Source organism: the organism of the source record quoted next, unplaced genomic scaffold, assembly GCF_019419815.1.
Source record: "Pyrus x bretschneideri cultivar Hongxiangsu unplaced genomic scaffold, Pyrus_bretschneideri_v1 Contig44, whole genome shotgun sequence".
NCBI lineage: Eukaryota > Viridiplantae > Streptophyta > Magnoliopsida > Rosales > Rosaceae > Pyrus > Pyrus x bretschneideri.
In genome coordinates this window covers 198,486-215,378 of record NW_025999768.1, presented here as the reverse complement: position 1 = coordinate 215,378, position 16,893 = coordinate 198,486, and the positions used below count along the sequence as shown (strand labels likewise).

Genomic DNA, 16,893 nt, shown 5'->3' with positions numbered 1-16,893 from the left:
TTTACAAGGAACATCTCCACAGTCTGTACGGTCCTAGATGGCCATTTTGCAGCATCACTGTAGCCCTAACCCTAATTTAATTAATTGCTTTATTACACAAGGAAAAAGGCTGTGGGGGATATCATTGACTTTACATTGAGCAACTCAAATCACTGTAGCCCTAACCCTGATTTAATCAATCAATTAATTAAACAAGAAAAAAAAAATGCTGTGGGGGTTTTATAATTACTTGGATGATTGATGAGATATTCTTAATCGTTTTAGTAGCTACTGTGTCAACATCTTCTGAATACAGGGCCAATGTTTGTCTTTTAATGTTGCTCACAAGGACGACATGCAACTGAGTCACTGAAAGCCAGTGCATCTCTACATTATATTATATGCATCTGTTTATGTAATTAGTGGTATGATTAATTTGGAGTCTCCCAAATGGATCCGGATTCTTTCTTATTTTCCCTCTCCTTCCGTCTCCTCCTATTTGAATGCTCACGATTAAGTCACGTAAATATTTTGTGTTGATTTCTTTGTAGGAAGATAAATACGAAGAGGAAAGTGAGAAAGGAGGGAAGAGGAGGAAAGAGATTTGCAGGAGAGATAATCCTGCTAATTTCCAAATTGTAAAAAAGAAAAAAAAAAAGGGAGTTGGCATGTTTAATTGTAAGCCAATTATCAGAATGAGGATACTCTCCGGATCCTCAAATCGTGTCTGTTCATTGTATATCGTGCGGTCAATTTTTGTCAGACACTATTCATATATTTAATTTTAAATAAAAATATTTAAAATAATTTTTAACCGCATGATGTATGATGAACGGACATGATTCGAAGATCCACAGAATCCTCACAAAGAGAATGCGGAGAGGATCCTCTTTCCAATTATCACACCCCAAAAATCTTGATGGAAGATATAAGACCAATGACAGTGCGCCACTTGGGATTGTTTATTATAATAATGCCATTAGCATGTCAAAGAAGATAACCATAGATTATTATTGGGTAGGTGAATGTCACCTATAAATCAATAATTAATTACTGACTCTACCTCTATCGCTGAAATAGATAACGATTAACGACTACATTGTTTGTAGGAAGATTTTAACAGCATAAATCAATGTTTAAGTTTTGACAATTGATGTTTTTCGTTATCGGTCAATTACGGGTTGAGTAGTACTTCTCTTTTTTGTGTTAGCACATAAGTCACAAGTTCAAAAACCCTTCTGTGTTTGTACCAACACGTTTTGGGACCTTTCAGAGACACATTCCCGACTCGTGAATGCCACTGTGTTTTACTAGTGTCTACCCATGAACATGTCCATAAGCCATGAATGGTTGTTTTATCTTGGAAATTTCCTGCATACATAAAATACATGTTGTGCTTCTGCATATATATAAATTGTCAACTTTGTATTTAGTACGTACAGAATACATGCCTTTTTGTGTATATATATATATATACTGCCATAATCCCATTTTCTTAATGTTGTTTGCTTTTTGGCTGTACAACATGAAATGCGATCCACCATCGTCCACATAGACTTTGACTCCAAATAATGCCAATAATATTCAAAGTTTTTTATTTGATTTTTTTTAAATCTGAAAAAGGTTAGAAAGAGGTGAGGCTATATCATTCCAGGACCAGAGCATACCATAAGTCTTTTTGAGAACTTCCAGTGATGGTTTTAGCTTATTTTTTTTTGTTTTTACAAATCGCATTTCAAGAGAGATTGTCGACAACGAGATTCGAACTTAGATCTTGGTCTAGCGAAGTAAACGATCATTACCAATTACTCAACCAACCCTTGTTGACTTTTTTATTTTCCCCTCAACTTGCAATATTTTTTGTTAACTTTTATATGTTTATGGTTGAATATATATTCTAGAGAGAGGATCCTCGCCGGATCCTCTTTGTGAGAATCTCGGGGATTCTCCAATCACATCCGTTCATTATACATCGTACGGTCAGTTTTCGTCATCAAGTATTGCTTATATTTAATTTTAAATAAAAAAATTTACAATTATTTTTTTCGCACAATAAACGATGAACGAATGTGGTTTGAAGATCTTTGGGATCCTCACAAAGAGAATCCGGAGAAGATCCTCATTCTATATTATAAACAATGTCTCTACATATGTACCAATAATCACCTTTTGTGGAGAATTTTCTGCGTCCCAAGTTCCCAACCATGTGCTTTCCTCCCAAACTCTCTCTAAAAAAATGCATGTGTATGGCTGTATTGTACGTATGAGTTTCTCAATATTATTGGTGGAATACTAACTCCGCGCGTATATAATTAAGTTTATATAGCTAATAAGTGCATTGTTTAAGTTTCTTAAATTCCTAAATTGTGATCCAAGAACCTCCATGCACAGAGGCTTAATTAGAGATAAGATTGCTTTATCATGATTGTAAATTATAAGACGCACCAACCACGATTTATTTTTGTTTTGTTTTAAAGTCTTAATTGGATAATACTAAACATGCATATGAACATTTGATCATACGCATGAATATTGAATGATCCGTCTAGTCACACTTTCGATATACTTCATTCGAAGAGCTTATGGTTCAATTTTATAGGCAAAATATATTTAAACAAATACCTAACTTGTAGCATGTTTGAGAATGTTCTCAGAGGTAGAGCCACTAAGGGATCAGAATGGTCCCGCGTCCATCTTGTCTTTTTTCTTGCTACCATAACATATTGTTGCTGCTATTGCTTATCAGTTGAATATCATTAAAATTCACGCATGCCCTTCTCAATCCAAACTCTTTTTTCCTTTACATGCCTCATTTTTTCACTCCCTCTTATTTCATTGTAGACTTCCCGTCCCCTCCTTTTGCTGTCAACTTTTCTTTGTATTTTCTTGTCCTTTCGTTATATTCTTGATTTTTTTTCTTAACTCTTTACCTCATATCCAAGTGTTTGAGCTTGTACAATATTTTAGTTCTCTATATTGAATTTGATGGGTCTTTCAATGTTTGTGCACCTTTGATTTTTCGTGTTCTAAGGCTTCTCCTCACATGAAATTCTAGTTCCACCACTGAATATTCTTGCGAAGAATAACCCATTTGCTAGAAACACAACAAAATTTATTTGAAAAAACCAAGCAATTTATGAAAATCCATTCAAAAGCTCTTGCCGAATCGCAAAGAACACTAAATATATATGTGCTTTTTTTAGAATCGAGAAACACTTTTAACTTTTTGAGTCATACGTTGCAAAAATCATATATAATTGTCTCAAAGTCATTTTAATTTTCCCAAAAACAATTTCAAACTAGTTCTGAAAATAACAGTCTAGCAACATAATATGTCGGATTCACAAATAGCACGTATTTACATGTAGCCATACTCCACCTCCGTGCCAACCAGGCAACCACGCAGGATCAGCTAACTGATTGGCAATCATCTTATCTCATACATACATACATACATACATACATACATATATACAGGGCTTTACATTGGAACTCATGAAATTGTACAATTATATTCTAATTCTAGCTAGCAAGGCCTCGTAAATTGCATTCAAACACATGCATATACATGGAAATGAATACGTATACATACTTATTACAATATCTACAAGACTTCGGGACTTTTTAGCTAATTCCTGAATAACTTTAAGTCAGACCTTCTTTCGCACTATTTCAGATCCAAAAATATTGGAATCTAGCCCATTGTTTTAGAAAACCGTACACTGTTTTAGAAAACTTCATGTTTCTTGCCATTTTGATTCGTAACATTGACACGAGAATTGGTTTTAAACTGTTAGATAACAGAGAATTCATGGTGAGTCCTACTTTTGAGAGAGTTCCCTTAACAATTCTCATGAATATATTATAGGATTTTGTTTGGTTTTTTAAATGTAAATTAAGAGTTATTTTCTCTTCAATGACGGCATCATATCATTTTACCATACGTGCTATAAGTGGAATTGTTAATTCTCTTTATCATAATTTGAATAGGGAATATTTTTGAAATGTCATGAACCTATACACCTTTTCAATTTGTTACATGAAATAAAATTTTAAGCGACCTATCATACCAACTTTCCGAAATCATTAATTTGTCATCTCACCCTAATTAAGTTTTCCATTCAAAATAAATTATGAGCAAGGCACATGATTTATGTTCAGGTTTATTTTGGACATTTCAACATCTCACTCCCCCTTTAATAAGTTGCCTTTGACAAAATAACTCCAGGGTTTCTCAAAAGGTACAAAAAGAAGATTGATCTGGTATACAAGAATCTGAAGGTTTGCAAAAGGGAACGACATGCACTCGCTTCTCTGTGTTTTGAAGTGAAGATGACTAAAAATTACAGAATCATTGGGGACTCTCCAATCTATTGTATAATTGGATGATATTCTTTATATTGAAGTATCTAAAATAACTCTGAACACAAATCATGTGCAAAGAATGTGAATTTTTTTTTTTTAGGAAAAACTTAACGAAATTAGGGCGAGATGACAGAGATGATTTCGGAAAGTTAGTATGACAAATTGCTTAAAATATTAGCTTATATGGCAAAATGATAAAAAATTGTATAAGCTCATATGACATTTTAAAAAAAATTTGCTATCTGAATATCATCTCTAGAACAATTCAATCCATTTTGAGAACATCTAATCATCCAATAAATCAAACAAATTGAAAGAAGGTATAGATGACTAAATCTTTTATTAAGAAAGAAAAAAAAAATTCTTTAAAATGAATGAATTTTTCTAGAGATAATTGTTAGATGATGACAAAGAGAATAACGGTTTTTTTTTTTTTTTAATAACATTTGTACAGTGAAATACTATCACGTCATTATTGAATGTGAAGTGACTCCTTACATGAAAGAAACCAAGGATGTTATCAACTATATTGGCAAAATATATAATCATTCGCACATGTTTTTAATTTTCAAAAACAGTAAAAGTTGGTAAATGAAATGATTTTCAAACACTCCTGTAACATCATTTTGTAGTACAATAAAAAAAGTTTACCAAAAAAAAAGTACAATAAAAAAAAGAGTAGAAACCTCAAAATATTCTATTGGTTTTACTGAGCTTGTTATGGGCCTGAGTCTAGGTCCAAAATGGAGGAACAAAACTTTTGGGCTTCAATCCATTTCACATATCTATAAGTTAGTCTGTGGGTCCATTTCTGGCCCGGAAAGAAAAAACCATTTCCTTGGCTTCCAAGTCGGATGAGGATCCCATCCGGATCCAAATAGCTAGGGATCATCATATTTTAACCATTCATCATATATCGTACGGTCAGTTTTCGTTAGATACTATTTATATTTAATTTTAAATAAAAAATTCAAACGTAGGATGAACGAATATGAAAATCCTTAGAATCCCCGCCATTTGAATCTGGATGGGATCCAAATCCTTCGAAGTCGTCTCTCACTCCTCCACCTGTCCCGCCGGAGCTCCACGTTACCAACCGCGAAAGGCTCCTGAATTCACTTCGCCGACAACTCTCTGAATCTTCCCGCCCCCTCCACGGCTTCGTCTTCCTCCAAGTAACCCACTTTCTCGTCGTTATTCAATATATATTTTCATAAAAAAAATTTGGGTAACTTTGGTTTTGATCAATTTGTTGTTTTCAGGGAGGCGAAGAGCAGAGTCGCTATGACACTGATCACACCGAGCTCTTCAGGTACCCAGTTGAAATAATTCATATTGTTGATTATACTCCTAATCATCATTAATTTTCAGCTTAGTTTTCGGTTTTTGCATTGCATGTTTAATTGTTGTTTGATTCTGTGGAATCCCAGTATGTAAAAATGGAAATTGTGATTATCCAATGTGATTAGATTTTGATATTAGAGATTGAAATTTTCCATTTAATCTAACTTGGTTAACTCCGCCTATGTAAGTTCATCTTACATTGCAAGTCCCAAGTTCGGATAAAGGAGGAGGGGGAGGGTGTCAGGTAGTCGACAGCCGGCACTCCTAGGTAAGGTTCTAAAAAACGTTAGGCGCTAGTCAGGCAGTGAGCTGGGACCTAACGCCTAGATGGCTAGGCGGGGTCTAGGCAAGTGCCTAGGCGGACTAGTCAGATTTAACTAAATCCACTATATTTCATGTAAATAAGTGTATGTTTATACTTATAATATATATAATTTCATCATAAACTATAAAATAGAATGACACATATATTATGAAGTATTGAAACATAATGAAAACATGGGAAACAAGCATATAATGTGTGCTTATTTAAGTATTCAATAAGTCTCTTACAATTTATTTAAAAAAATAAAATGCAAAATGAAAGTTATATATTTTCTGCCTAAGTAAGTCGCAACCTAAGCGGATGCCTCAAACGCCAAGGCATTAATCGGGTCGGTGGCCAGCCGCCTAGCGCCTAGGCAGGGATTTTTAGAACAGTGCTCCTAGGTTACGTCGAATCCTTATGATTTAATCTGACTTGGTTAAGAAAGATCAATGGTTTTTTCATTAATGGATGATTTTTGTTTATTTTCTGATTAGTGATCTGATTTTCCATTACAGACAAGAGAGTTACTTTGCTTACTAGTTTGGAGTAAGAGAACCTGGTTTCTATGGAGCTATAGGAAGTACATAGAGTTGCGACATTCGGGTTGTTCTTGAATGGGAAATTATTTTTGTTGGGTGTTTCGGGTTACACGTAAATGTTGTGTCGAACTGATTTTTTGGACCATTTTTTTTAAGGACATTGCAACTGGGAAATCCATTCTCTTTGCTCCAAGGTTGCCTGCTGGATATGCTGTTTGGTTGGGAGAGATTAAGCCTGTATCTTACTTCAAGGTGAATGTCGGTTTAATACATTTCTTTGTCAACATAAGATGCAGTCGTTACTTTTTTAGATCACACTTGTGCTATACATTTGCAGGAAAGGTATATGGTTAGCACGGTATACTATACCGATGAGATCACAACAGTATTACATGATGAATAAAATACAAGGGAACTGGTAAACCTTTATTGTTTCTCTTGCATGGTCTCAACACTGATAGTGATCAATTCTCAAAACCCGCAGAGTTTCAGGTAAATGTCCTTTTTTTGTTCTCAAATCGTACTTTCAGAATAAAACTTGTTTCACAAGGTCTTGGTTCAGATGGTTTAGAAAGCTGAGGTTGGAGAGTGCTAGTGTTTGGTTGAATAGTTAAATAAATTAATAATAACTATATATGGTAATGACTTGTTGCTTTCTCCTTTTTGAACACAATTTTCTGTAATGCTTTACTAATAGCATTACCACCGTAGAAATATGTATATATCTTTCCCTCAGTAGTTTGGGTGGTTTTAAGGACTTGGCAACAAGCTTCGTTTGTTTTAAACTAAATACAAAACCTTCATCTTCTTTCAGTAGAATGTTAAACTTAATATATATTCTTAATCTTTGTATAGGGGATTGATAAGTTTGACACAGATTTGACTACCTTGCATCCAGTTTTGACTGAACGCCATGTTACAAAATCAGATCTGGAGCTTGCCCTTCTCCAGTTTGCCAATGACATAAGCTCTGAAGCTCATGTTGAGTTAATCTTTTATGAAAACGTTCGATTGCACAAATGTGCTTCGTATAAACATCATATGCGTCTTTAACAAGTAAATGTCCATTTAACACTTACTTCTGCATAACTTCGTTGTAAGTATATCTGTGAGTACATGCCCGTTACGTACTTCTAATAGCAAGAAGCAGCTTAAGAATGGACAGTTATTTCACTGCTGCATGAACTTTGTGCACTTTGAAATCTTGATTTTGGGCTCATTCTTATAACATCTTTAGAAATATTTCAAAACTTGACTCCCTTTTTCTTAGTCATGATTGCTATTTTCTTTTTAACCGGGTCATGAGAAAAGTTAGGGTAGGCATGTGCGAGTATCAGTTGGAAAGCATGTTTCTTCACCACACCTACATGTATGGTGGCTGTGAACATTGCTCATACACATGTATTTGTGCTACTGGTGATATTAGGTAGGCTTTTTGTAATCAAAGTTATTGTTTATGTTTCCATGAGGTAGTTCCAGTAATCTGGTGGCTTCCAGTATTTAACAGATCATTTTGATTTCATTATAGGTACGAATATATTGATATCGACGTTAAACCTCAACTGTAAAATATTGGCTAAAAATTCTATTGCTTTTAAAAATACAGTGATGTTCTCCATTATGGGCATGCAGCAGCTCCAAATGACAAGGTACACTATACCTCACTACTGAGTACTTTGTCAAATTACGAAAATTAGCTAAAATTCATAACGTCTTCTGTGCAGATCTTGGAGGATGAAGACTTGGCATTGCTTGATATGGGAGCTGAATACAACTTCTATGGTTCTGACATATCTTGTTCTTACCCCGTGAGTATGTGCATTTTTGTTGAAACTGTTCTTTTAGCAATGTTGAGGTTCTGTGAACTGAAGGGTAATAATTAGAAGTAAGCAGGAGACTCTTCTTATGGTAGTGTGGACGATGCCTTTTTGTTTAATTCTTTCAACTTTATCTGCAGGTGAACGGAAAGTTTACCCCTGACCAAGCACTTATATATAATGTAAGTGCAGTAGTGTTATCGTCGCATTGATTGTGTCTTTAAGTTTTCGTATTGCTCTTTCTTTTTGTGCACGAGTGTACACACACGCATGATATGTGTGCTTATGACTCCAGGTTGGTGTGCAGTGCCTGCTTTAGTTAACACAACATTTATATTTCTGCGTTCAACGTTTTGTAGCATTTTCTAGTACATATTTACTTTTTGTTTCTAATTATCTTGCTGTTGCAGGCTGTCCTCGATGCTAAGAATGCAGTCATATCTACAATGAAATCTGGAGTAAGTTGGCTAGATATGCATAAGTATGACTATATTCGACTACGTTTTACAAAGAATATTTACGCTTTTGCAAATATCATATACATTCTGATTCTCTTTGCCTCCTTATAATTTGCAGACTAGCAGAAAAGGTTATTCTTGAATCATTGAAGAGACGGAGCATCCTAGTCGGGTAACAATCATTGTGTCTCAATTATTTACTCTAGTATTCGAATTACTTGCAAGTTGTCACTGGTTTCGGAAGGATAAATTTACATAAGGTGCTCATGGTTCTTGGTTATAGGACCGTTGATGATATGATGGTCGAACAACTGGGTGCTGTTTTTATGCCTCATGGTCGAGGGCATTTGCTTGGTATTGACACTCATGATCCTGGTGGCTACCCAAAGGTTATTTTCAATAAGTTATTCTGTTCCTTTCTGGTTTACCTTTCAGAATTATTTTGTAAATACTTATGGCTTTTGTCCAGGGAACGGAGAGGTCAAAAGAACCTGGATTAAAGTCTTTACGTACAACAAGAGAACTCCGAGAGGGAATCGTTAGTATCAAATTTCGCGTTCTTGTTTTCTTTTCCTTTTCCCCCATTAATATACGGATTAAATCTTTTCGCCGGTGTTCTGAATCTTTATTTTCTGAACCCTGGCTAAAACGAATTCTGTTGCATTTGACGCTTTGTCTTGGTGGGTTGTTCCGTAGGTGATAACAGTCGAGCCTGGTTGCTACTTCATTGATGCTTTGTTGACTCCAGCCATGGGAAATTCAAATACTTGTAAGTTCTTCAATTATGAAGCAGCTAATAGATTTAAAGGTTCTGGTGGAGTCCGAATTGAAAGCGATGTGGTACCCCATTTTCTGAACCCCTATGATTCCTTTTACTTATGTTTGACCCGCGTTCCTTTTCCCGGTGGTTAAATTTCGTTGTGTTCTTCTGGACCGGAATGTACTTGTTCCTATGCTATTCTTTAAACCGTTCATGCTGCTGAACTCACTTCACCTGCCTTTGCCTTTGTGATTTCATGCATGTCTTGTTTTCTCTGTACTGTTAATGTGTGCTCATACCTGGTTCTGCATTTCGTAGCTTGTCACGGCTAACGGTTGTAAGAACATGACAAAGGTTCCTCGGGAAACATCGGAGATCGAAGCAGTAATGGAAGCGGCGCCATGGCCGCTTGATAAATCTTCTTCCGGCGAAAGGGCCGGACAAAACAACTGCAATGAGTGACTTTGATGTGCTCTCCAAGATCTGAGTTCTTCTATTTGTCATGAAACAAAGCATCCTCTCTCAAATATTGTTTTGCTTTTCAATATTTATTTTCTTCATTAAACAAAAAGAATTCCAAAGTTAAACACTTGTAGGAAAGATATATGTAATTCTCTCTGCTGTAAATCTCTCCGTGACGTTTTGAAAATTTCTCACTTGTGATAAATTTTGTACAGTTTTGATTCAACTTACTAACAAAATGTTGATCATAATCGGCACTGAAAGCTTCACATGAGCGCTCAAGCACTAATAGTTAGCAACTTATTAAGATGATAATCACTTATTTGGACCCTGGGTACAATATTTCTCATGATTTGAACTAATCATTTATTAGGTTATCGATGGAAGATTTTCTGTGCAAAAATTCATTTGAATTATAAAGTGTTTTGTTATATAACTATTACTAAATAAATAGGTTGGTGTTATCCACATATTCATTTTTAATTCTCGCACATCCCTTTTTAAAATTTATCATTTGATCTTCTTCAATTCATTTAACTCGACAGTCGAAAATTGGGAAAGGTATGTAGGAAGTAAAAATGGATGTATAGATAATACACTCCAATAAACAAACAAATGTCCACACATTAAAGGGCTAAAGCGATTTTCAATTTATAAGAAATTGTAATGTATTTCAAACAAATGATTACAGCCTCATTAAGGACTCATTTGGAATTTCCTTTAAAATGATTGAAAATGTTTTTTGAATTATTTTTTAATAAAAATGCAAGTGACTTCTTAAAAAGTACATTAAGTGCTTACTACTAGAATTAGAAAACTGATATTTCTTGCGAGAAACATCTTTTAAATATTTTTGAAACCTAAAAATATTTTTTTTTCCTAAAAAATGACTTTGAGTTGTTTAAAACACTAACGAATTCTAATAAGCATGTAAGCAGTTATATAAAACTTTAATCTACTTAAGTGTGACGGTTGTTTGTACATGGAACTTCAAACGACGTCGTTTCATCAGCATGGACCGAAGTCTCGCGCCACTTGAAGTGGATAACGACCACCAACTCCTCGCTTTACCACTTTTGGAAACAAAAAAAAAAATCTCTAAACTTTATAAAAGCTTCAATCTGCGAGACCTGTAAGTACTCAAAAACCCCTCGCAAAACCCTAAATCGAGTGTCAATGGGTCGCCGAAAGAACACCAACAACAGCGGCAGCAGTAGCAACCAGACTTCCGCGGCTGCGCGCTTCGGCCACCTCGACGAAGCTGTCAAAGACGTCTCCGAGAGCTCCAACCACGACGAGTCCATGTGCGACCCCAAGCTCCACCAGGCCGCCGATGACTCAATGGGCGAGCCGGAGGTCTCCTTCGTCGAAGCCGATGGAAAGACCAGCGCCGACTATTACTTTGACTCCTACTCTCACTTTGGTAAAGAAAAAGGCATTCTTTCTTCGATTCTCTGTTTTTGGCTTCTGGGTTTTTGTTTGGATGTTCTGGAAACTTAGATAATGGGACTGGAAACGGGGGATTTTTTGTTTTCGTGATTGGGTTTTCGGTGTGGTTTGGAAAGTTTCGAACTTGGCTGCATTGATTTTGGAAGTTAACACTGTTGTGCTAGTTTTAGTTGATTGGGAACGTGGCTTTTAGGTGCAATGGAAGCAAGTAATAGAGCGATATCGAATTTGCTTGCATTTTGTTCCGGACTCGGGTGTGGTTTTGGAAAGTTTCGACCTTGGTTGGATTTTGTTTTCGAAGTTAGATATTGGGTTTGTTTTAGTTGATTAGGAGCTGTGATTTTAAGTGCTAATGGCAGCAAGTAAAAGAGCGAGTCTCAAGATATCGATGCTTTGATTTATATTTTTTAATCTAATCTTGTTCTGTTTCGATGATGCTTCGAAAGGCTTATCTTTGAGTTTTCTTTTTGATTGCAGGTATTCATGAAGTAAGTGCATTGCGCTTGGATGCAAACCGGTTCTGTATTTCGTTCTTGTAACCTTTTGCTGACAGCGATTGTGTGCTCATTGACTGTTATTATGTTGCAGGAAATGTTGAAGGATTTAGTGAGGACTAAGACATATCAGAATGTTATCTATCAGAATAAGTTTCTAATAAAGGACAAGATTGTTCTTGACGTGGGAGCTGGGACTGGAATTTTGTCCCTGTTTTGTGCAAAAGCGGGTGCAAAGCATGTTTATGCGGTGTGTTTTTGTTAATGAAAATGTTGTGAACAAATCAATTTCTTTGAATGCATAGTACTTTCCTATTTGTAATGTAGTCTGGTTGTGTCTCCTTAATATTATTGATTTAACAAATTATTTTACCCACAGGTAGAGTGCTCCGACATGGCTGACATGGCAAAAGAGATTGTTGAAACTAACGGATATTCTAATGGTAAAGTTTTTGAAGATCATACATGCATGTAGCTCTGTTCAATCCCTTGAGATTGTTTTGACAAACTGAGTATTCTGCTTACTCATTCATTGTTTGATAAATGCAGTAATAACAGTTCTGAAGGGGAAGATTGAAGAACTTGAGCTTCCCGTCCCTAAAGTGGATATAATTATCTCTGAATGGATGGGATATTTCTTGTTGTTTGAGAATATGTTAAATACGGTCCTCTATGCTCGTGATAAATGGCTTGTAAGTAGTATTTACATTCCAAATTTGTTGTGTGTGATATGTTGGTCAAGAATACCTAAACCTCATGCAAACTATTCATTCAGTTGGGTGTGGCTTAGGTTCTTGTGATCCTTTTTGAGGGATATAGTCCATTGCAGTTGTAGTGTTTTGCGCTCCAAAACAATAATTTTACTTGCTGATCATTGCATAGAAAATATGGATCATGGCATAGTTTTTTTGAATGTTTTGTCGTTTGCTTGTTTGTAGGTAGATGATGGCATTCTACTGCCAGACAAAGCGTCTCTGTTTTTGACAGCTATTGAGGATGCAGAGTACAAAGAGGACAAGATAGAATGTATGTCTGCGTATCCAGTTTATCATCTGTGGAGGTTCAAATGGTCACACAAATGTACATTTAGCTTGCGGTGCATCTTGTTGATTTTTTGCTCCTTACCTATTGTTTCATGTTATTCCAGTTTGGAACAATGTTTATAGCTTTGACATGAGCTGCATCAAGAAGCAAGCCATGATGGAGCCCCTTGTGGACACCGTTGACCAAAACCAGATTGTTACAAACAGTCAGCTACTCAAGGTGGGAAACACATATCCTGTTTTCACCCTGCTGCACTACATGAATTAATTCTTTCCCCTCTTTACGCTGTCAATCGTTTCCACTAATATTCTTCGGTTTTCTTCATTCAGACAATGGATATATCCAAGATGACTTCGGGAGATGCTTCCTTCACAGCCCCTTTCAAGCTTGTTGCTGAACGTGACGATTTCGTTCATGCTCTTGTAGCCTACTTTGATGTTTCATTTACGAAGTGTCATAAATTGATGGGCTTCTCCACAGGTCAATATCCTTGTGCCTTACCTCTTATTTTTATTCTCTGGTGTTCATAGGTTTCCTACGTATTCTAAAGCATTCTTCTTGTCCATTTAGTAAATTTGCTAAATTTCCTCAGTGTGGTGTTCTGCAACTCATGTTTTTTCAGTTAACTATGATGTGGTGTTTTCGGATGAAGTAAACTCTTATGTTTTTTTACAACCTCCTACTCTGTCGGTAATCATATCTTTACTGACAAAGTGAAATGTAATGCAGGGCCAAGATCACGGTCTACTCACTGGAAGCAAACTGTCCTGTACCTGGAAGATGTGCTAACAGTATGTCAAGGAGAGTCAATTGTCGGAAGCATGACTGTGGCGCAAAACAAAAAGAATCCCCGTGATATTGACATAATGCTCAAGTATTCGTTAAATGGTCAACGATGCTCAGTCTCGAGGGTTCAATGCTACAAAATGCGCTAAGTTGCGTTTTGTTATTGTTCCATCAAGAAAGCAATCCATGATTGCAACAGACTCGAGGGTTGTGGACTGTTGCCTCCCAGATGGGAGGCAGCATTGTAACCTATGTGCTTCTAATGATTCATTTCTTAAATTGTAATGTCAAAATTTTGGTGCTAAAAGGTTTTGAATTGATCTATTTTACTTGATCTCGTGCGGTTCTATAAATCTCATCTGTTCTTTAAGATCTTAGGATTTTCAATCGAAGTGACTTTTCATTCGAATTATGTTAATCTTTCTTGACTAGAAAAGAACGCGAAAACTCGAGCGATGTAGCAGAAACTGATACAATTTCGATGAAAACAACGTAGTATAAAACCTCAAGCAGTTTTGTTTCCAACTTTTCCTCAAATTTGCCACTTAAATGTCAAAAGCATATTGATACAATTAACAAAAACCTGATTACCCTCTACTACCAACTCGTATGAATCTGTGATTTGTGTTCTAAAGCTCTGCCTTGTTTCCCTTTGTACTCTTCTTCGAAGCCGGCTTTTTCAGTCCCCGCCACGTTTGCCGTACCCAGTTAGAGACTTTGTTTGCATGCTTCTTTAGTGCCTCTCTAGTCTTCGCGATTCCGGTGGTGATCTTCTGTTTCAAGTCATTCTTTGCGCTCTCTTTTTCTCTCATTATTTTTCCCTGTTAAATGAAAATTTTTAAACGCCGAAAGAAACAATGTGATCTTGGTTGGAGAATTTTTAAGGTTGGAATTTTGTATTTACCAAATTCGAGGGTAACCGAGTCTCATCATCGTCATCATCTTCATCATCAGCATCTTCGCCACCAAAATTATTCATGTTCATCAAATCATCTCTCGAGTACATTTTCATGCCTGGGGCTCCTGGCATGCCCTGAAGAACGGAAAAGCAGAATATAGCTCAAAATTCAGCACACTAGTGTCACCAAAGTGAAGTTTCTCAGCAATGCAAGAACAATTACCTCCATAGATTTCATTATCTTTTCCATTTCAGCTTCTTTCTCTGACTTGGCCATGAAAGCTTCCCCCGGAATCCTATTCTGGGACACACAAGAAACTATTATGAGTATCAGAAGTAATTGTCTTGCTCAAGGAACAAGTTGCGCGTAGAGACTAGAGATTAACATGCATGCAAGGCAGCATCCACAAATCTCCATGTCAATATTACTAGGGTATCAAATTTTATCGGTTATGGATAAAAAAGATACCATCTTTGGTCACGCATGAGCCTATAGTTGCACAGATCATATCCAAAATAATAGTACTTAGATAGAAATGCACGATAGTTGCATAGATCATATAAAAAATAAAAGTAATTAGATGGAAAAGCACAATATAGCATGATCCTTGCAAGCACATTGCACTAAGAATGAACTGAATTGAATATCAAGTCAAAGAAAGCAGTTACCTTAGGAACTGGGGGAGGCTTGGTACTGCACGCTTTAGTTAGGTCTTTGCATAGATAATTAACCAATGAACCAAGGTCAGGCTTGGATGTATATAGATATTCGGCAACATCAGTATCAGAATACCCCAAAACCTGCAATATTCCGGATTAGCGCTTAGTTTAATTGTAACACAGTAAATTAAGATCAACGCGGAAGGCCAACATCAAACGAAAGGATCAATTGTTATGCTAACATATCACAGACATCACGTTAAATTAAGAAATCATTTGACAGTTGACTTCTCTCAGTCAATTATACTGAAAAGGCAGTGAATCCACCTAGATTGGCTTCAAGGAACAATGTATTAGGAAGCGAAGTTACCCAGAAAACCTCACCTCCTGACAAGCTCGCTCGATTGTCTTGCATTCGGAGTTACACTGTCCTTCTGAACCTTGATCCACCAACTGAAAAGTCACAAATGATTTAGCAGGTGAGGACAATGAACAACAAAGTGTCGTTGTAAATGATACCCAAATTAAGTTTGTACAACTGCATCGACATTGTCATACGCGAGCTATAAACCCGCAGAGAAACAAAGGTTCTTTCATATAACATCTATCCCCGATATCATCAAATACTACTAAAATCCACCAACTGAAAAGTCACAAATGATTTAGCATGTAAGGACAATGAACAACAAAGTGTATTACAACGATACCCAACTTAAGTATGTACAACTGCATGACATTGTCATACGCGAGTTATAAACCCGCAGAGAAACAAAGGTTCTCCCTTCATATAACATCTATCCCTTCATATAACATCTATCCCCGATATCATCATATACTACTAAAGCAATAATTTCTCTAATGAAAACACAGTATCAAGCAAAAGCACAGAACTTCGAAAACACCGTATCAAGCAAAAGCATAGAATTTCACAAACACCAATTCATCAAGCAGGTCTAAAACCGAAATCAAACCCAAAACAAATGCAAATTCATACCTCCAACTTGTCTCCTTTCTCAACTATATCAATCTGCAAAATCCAATCCGCTTCCTGCTTCTTCAAATTGCACACATTCTCCGAAATCTCAATAATCTGATACTCCGAGATCTATCGCCATAAAAACAAACTACCCACAATCAAATTCAACACAAGGAACAAAACCCATTAATCGAAATCTCAAACAAAAGCACTTCGAAATCTCAATACCTTCTTTGGGGCGATCTCAGCTCGCTTCTTCTCGACTTGCCCATGCAGCTGAACTGCGAGCTTCTCGCAGACTTGGCATTTGATGAAAGGAATGTCTTCCTTCCTGGCGCCGGCCGCCGGCTTCTTAGCACACTCAGAGATTGGCACGCACGCTAACACGGCCAACAAGACTGAGATGGCCACTAGAATTTGCTTCAGCTTCGCCATAACTCTCTCTCCCCTCCTCTATTCCTCTCTCTAGAATTTGAAGAAGAAGGGAGAGTTGTCTATCAAAGAGTGAGATGTGCAGTTAAGTTGGTGGATCTTCTGAGAAGTTTTCACCAGAAA

General features: G+C 36.4%; 4 protein-coding genes across 4 annotated transcripts; 3 read left to right on the top strand and 1 right to left on the bottom strand.

Annotated features, from left to right (window-relative positions):
• Positions 1-6,882: 6,882 nt before the first annotated feature.
• On the top strand, positions 6,883-10,270 carry LOC125469717 (xaa-Pro dipeptidase-like). The gene is made up of 8 exons (XM_048567439.1): positions 6,883-7,026; positions 8,141-8,183; positions 8,259-8,342; positions 8,492-8,533; positions 8,762-8,809; positions 8,928-8,981; positions 9,093-9,198; positions 9,279-10,270. The coding sequence occupies exons 1-6, from the start codon at positions 6,977-6,979 to the stop codon at positions 8,949-8,951; spliced, it is 291 nt and encodes a 96-aa protein (XP_048423396.1). The 5' UTR covers positions 6,883-6,976; the 3' UTR covers positions 8,952-8,981; positions 9,093-9,198; positions 9,279-10,270.
• LOC125469535 (xaa-Pro dipeptidase-like) lies at positions 9,076-10,031 on the top strand. Its single transcript, XM_048566936.1, has 4 exons — positions 9,076-9,198; positions 9,279-9,347; positions 9,506-9,649; positions 9,888-10,031. Exons 1-4 carry the CDS (start codon positions 9,076-9,078, stop codon positions 10,029-10,031), a joined length of 480 nt encoding a protein of 159 aa, XP_048422893.1.
• Positions 10,271-11,192: 922 nt separating the features above from the next.
• LOC103943959 (probable protein arginine N-methyltransferase 1.2) lies at positions 11,193-14,138 on the top strand. Its single transcript, XM_048567352.1, has 9 exons — positions 11,193-11,454; positions 11,958-11,968; positions 12,069-12,224; positions 12,354-12,417; positions 12,524-12,666; positions 12,913-13,000; positions 13,122-13,237; positions 13,348-13,498; positions 13,748-14,138. Exons 1-9 carry the CDS (start codon positions 11,208-11,210, stop codon positions 13,951-13,953), a joined length of 1,182 nt encoding a protein of 393 aa, XP_048423309.1. The 5' UTR covers positions 11,193-11,207; the 3' UTR covers positions 13,954-14,138.
• A 124-nt stretch (positions 14,139-14,262) lies between these two features.
• On the bottom strand, positions 14,263-16,785 carry LOC125469687. The gene is made up of 7 exons (XM_048567353.1): positions 16,567-16,785; positions 16,357-16,467; positions 15,747-15,815; positions 15,372-15,503; positions 14,926-15,003; positions 14,709-14,837; positions 14,263-14,625 (listed from the first exon to the last, which is right to left on the bottom strand). Exons 1-7 carry the CDS (start codon positions 16,771-16,773, stop codon positions 14,434-14,436), a joined length of 918 nt encoding a protein of 305 aa, XP_048423310.1. The 5' UTR covers positions 16,774-16,785; the 3' UTR covers positions 14,263-14,433.
• Positions 16,786-16,893: the final 108 nt, after the last annotated feature.

Bases quoted from the DNA above. Each gene is read 5' to 3' on its own strand.
- LOC125469687 (XM_048567353.1), bottom strand. From the start codon at position 16,773: ATGGCGAAGCTGAAGCAAATTCTAGTGGCCATCTCAGTCTTGTTGGCC. The intron at 16,468-16,566 runs GTATTGAGATTT...TTATGGCGATAG, and splicing joins CTGAGATCGCCCCAAAGAAG to ATCTCGGAGTATCAGATTAT. The intron at 15,816-16,356 runs GTATGAATTTGC...GTGACTTTTCAG, and splicing joins AGAAAGGAGACAAGTTGGAG to TTGGTGGATCAAGGTTCAGA.
- LOC125469535 (XM_048566936.1), top strand. From the start codon at position 9,076: ATGGTTCTTGGTTATAGGACCGTTGATGATATGATGGTCGAACAACTG. The intron at 9,348-9,505 runs GTTAGTATCAAA...GTTGTTCCGTAG, and splicing joins GAGAACTCCGAGAGGGAATC to GTGATAACAGTCGAGCCTGG. The intron at 9,650-9,887 runs GTACCCCATTTT...TGCATTTCGTAG, and splicing joins TCCGAATTGAAAGCGATGTG to CTTGTCACGGCTAACGGTTG.
- LOC125469717 (XM_048567439.1), top strand. From the start codon at position 6,977: ATGGTCTCAACACTGATAGTGATCAATTCTCAAAACCCGCAGAGTTTC. The intron at 7,027-8,140 runs GTAAATGTCCTT...TTAAAAATACAG, and splicing joins CAAAACCCGCAGAGTTTCAG to TGATGTTCTCCATTATGGGC. The intron at 8,810-8,927 runs GTAAGTTGGCTA...TATAATTTGCAG, and splicing joins TATCTACAATGAAATCTGGA to ACTAGCAGAAAAGGTTATTC.
- LOC103943959 (XM_048567352.1), top strand. From the start codon at position 11,208: ATGGGTCGCCGAAAGAACACCAACAACAGCGGCAGCAGTAGCAACCAG. The intron at 12,667-12,912 runs GTAAGTAGTATT...GCTTGTTTGTAG, and splicing joins ATGCTCGTGATAAATGGCTT to GTAGATGATGGCATTCTACT. The intron at 13,499-13,747 runs GTCAATATCCTT...AATGTAATGCAG, and splicing joins ATTGATGGGCTTCTCCACAG to GGCCAAGATCACGGTCTACT.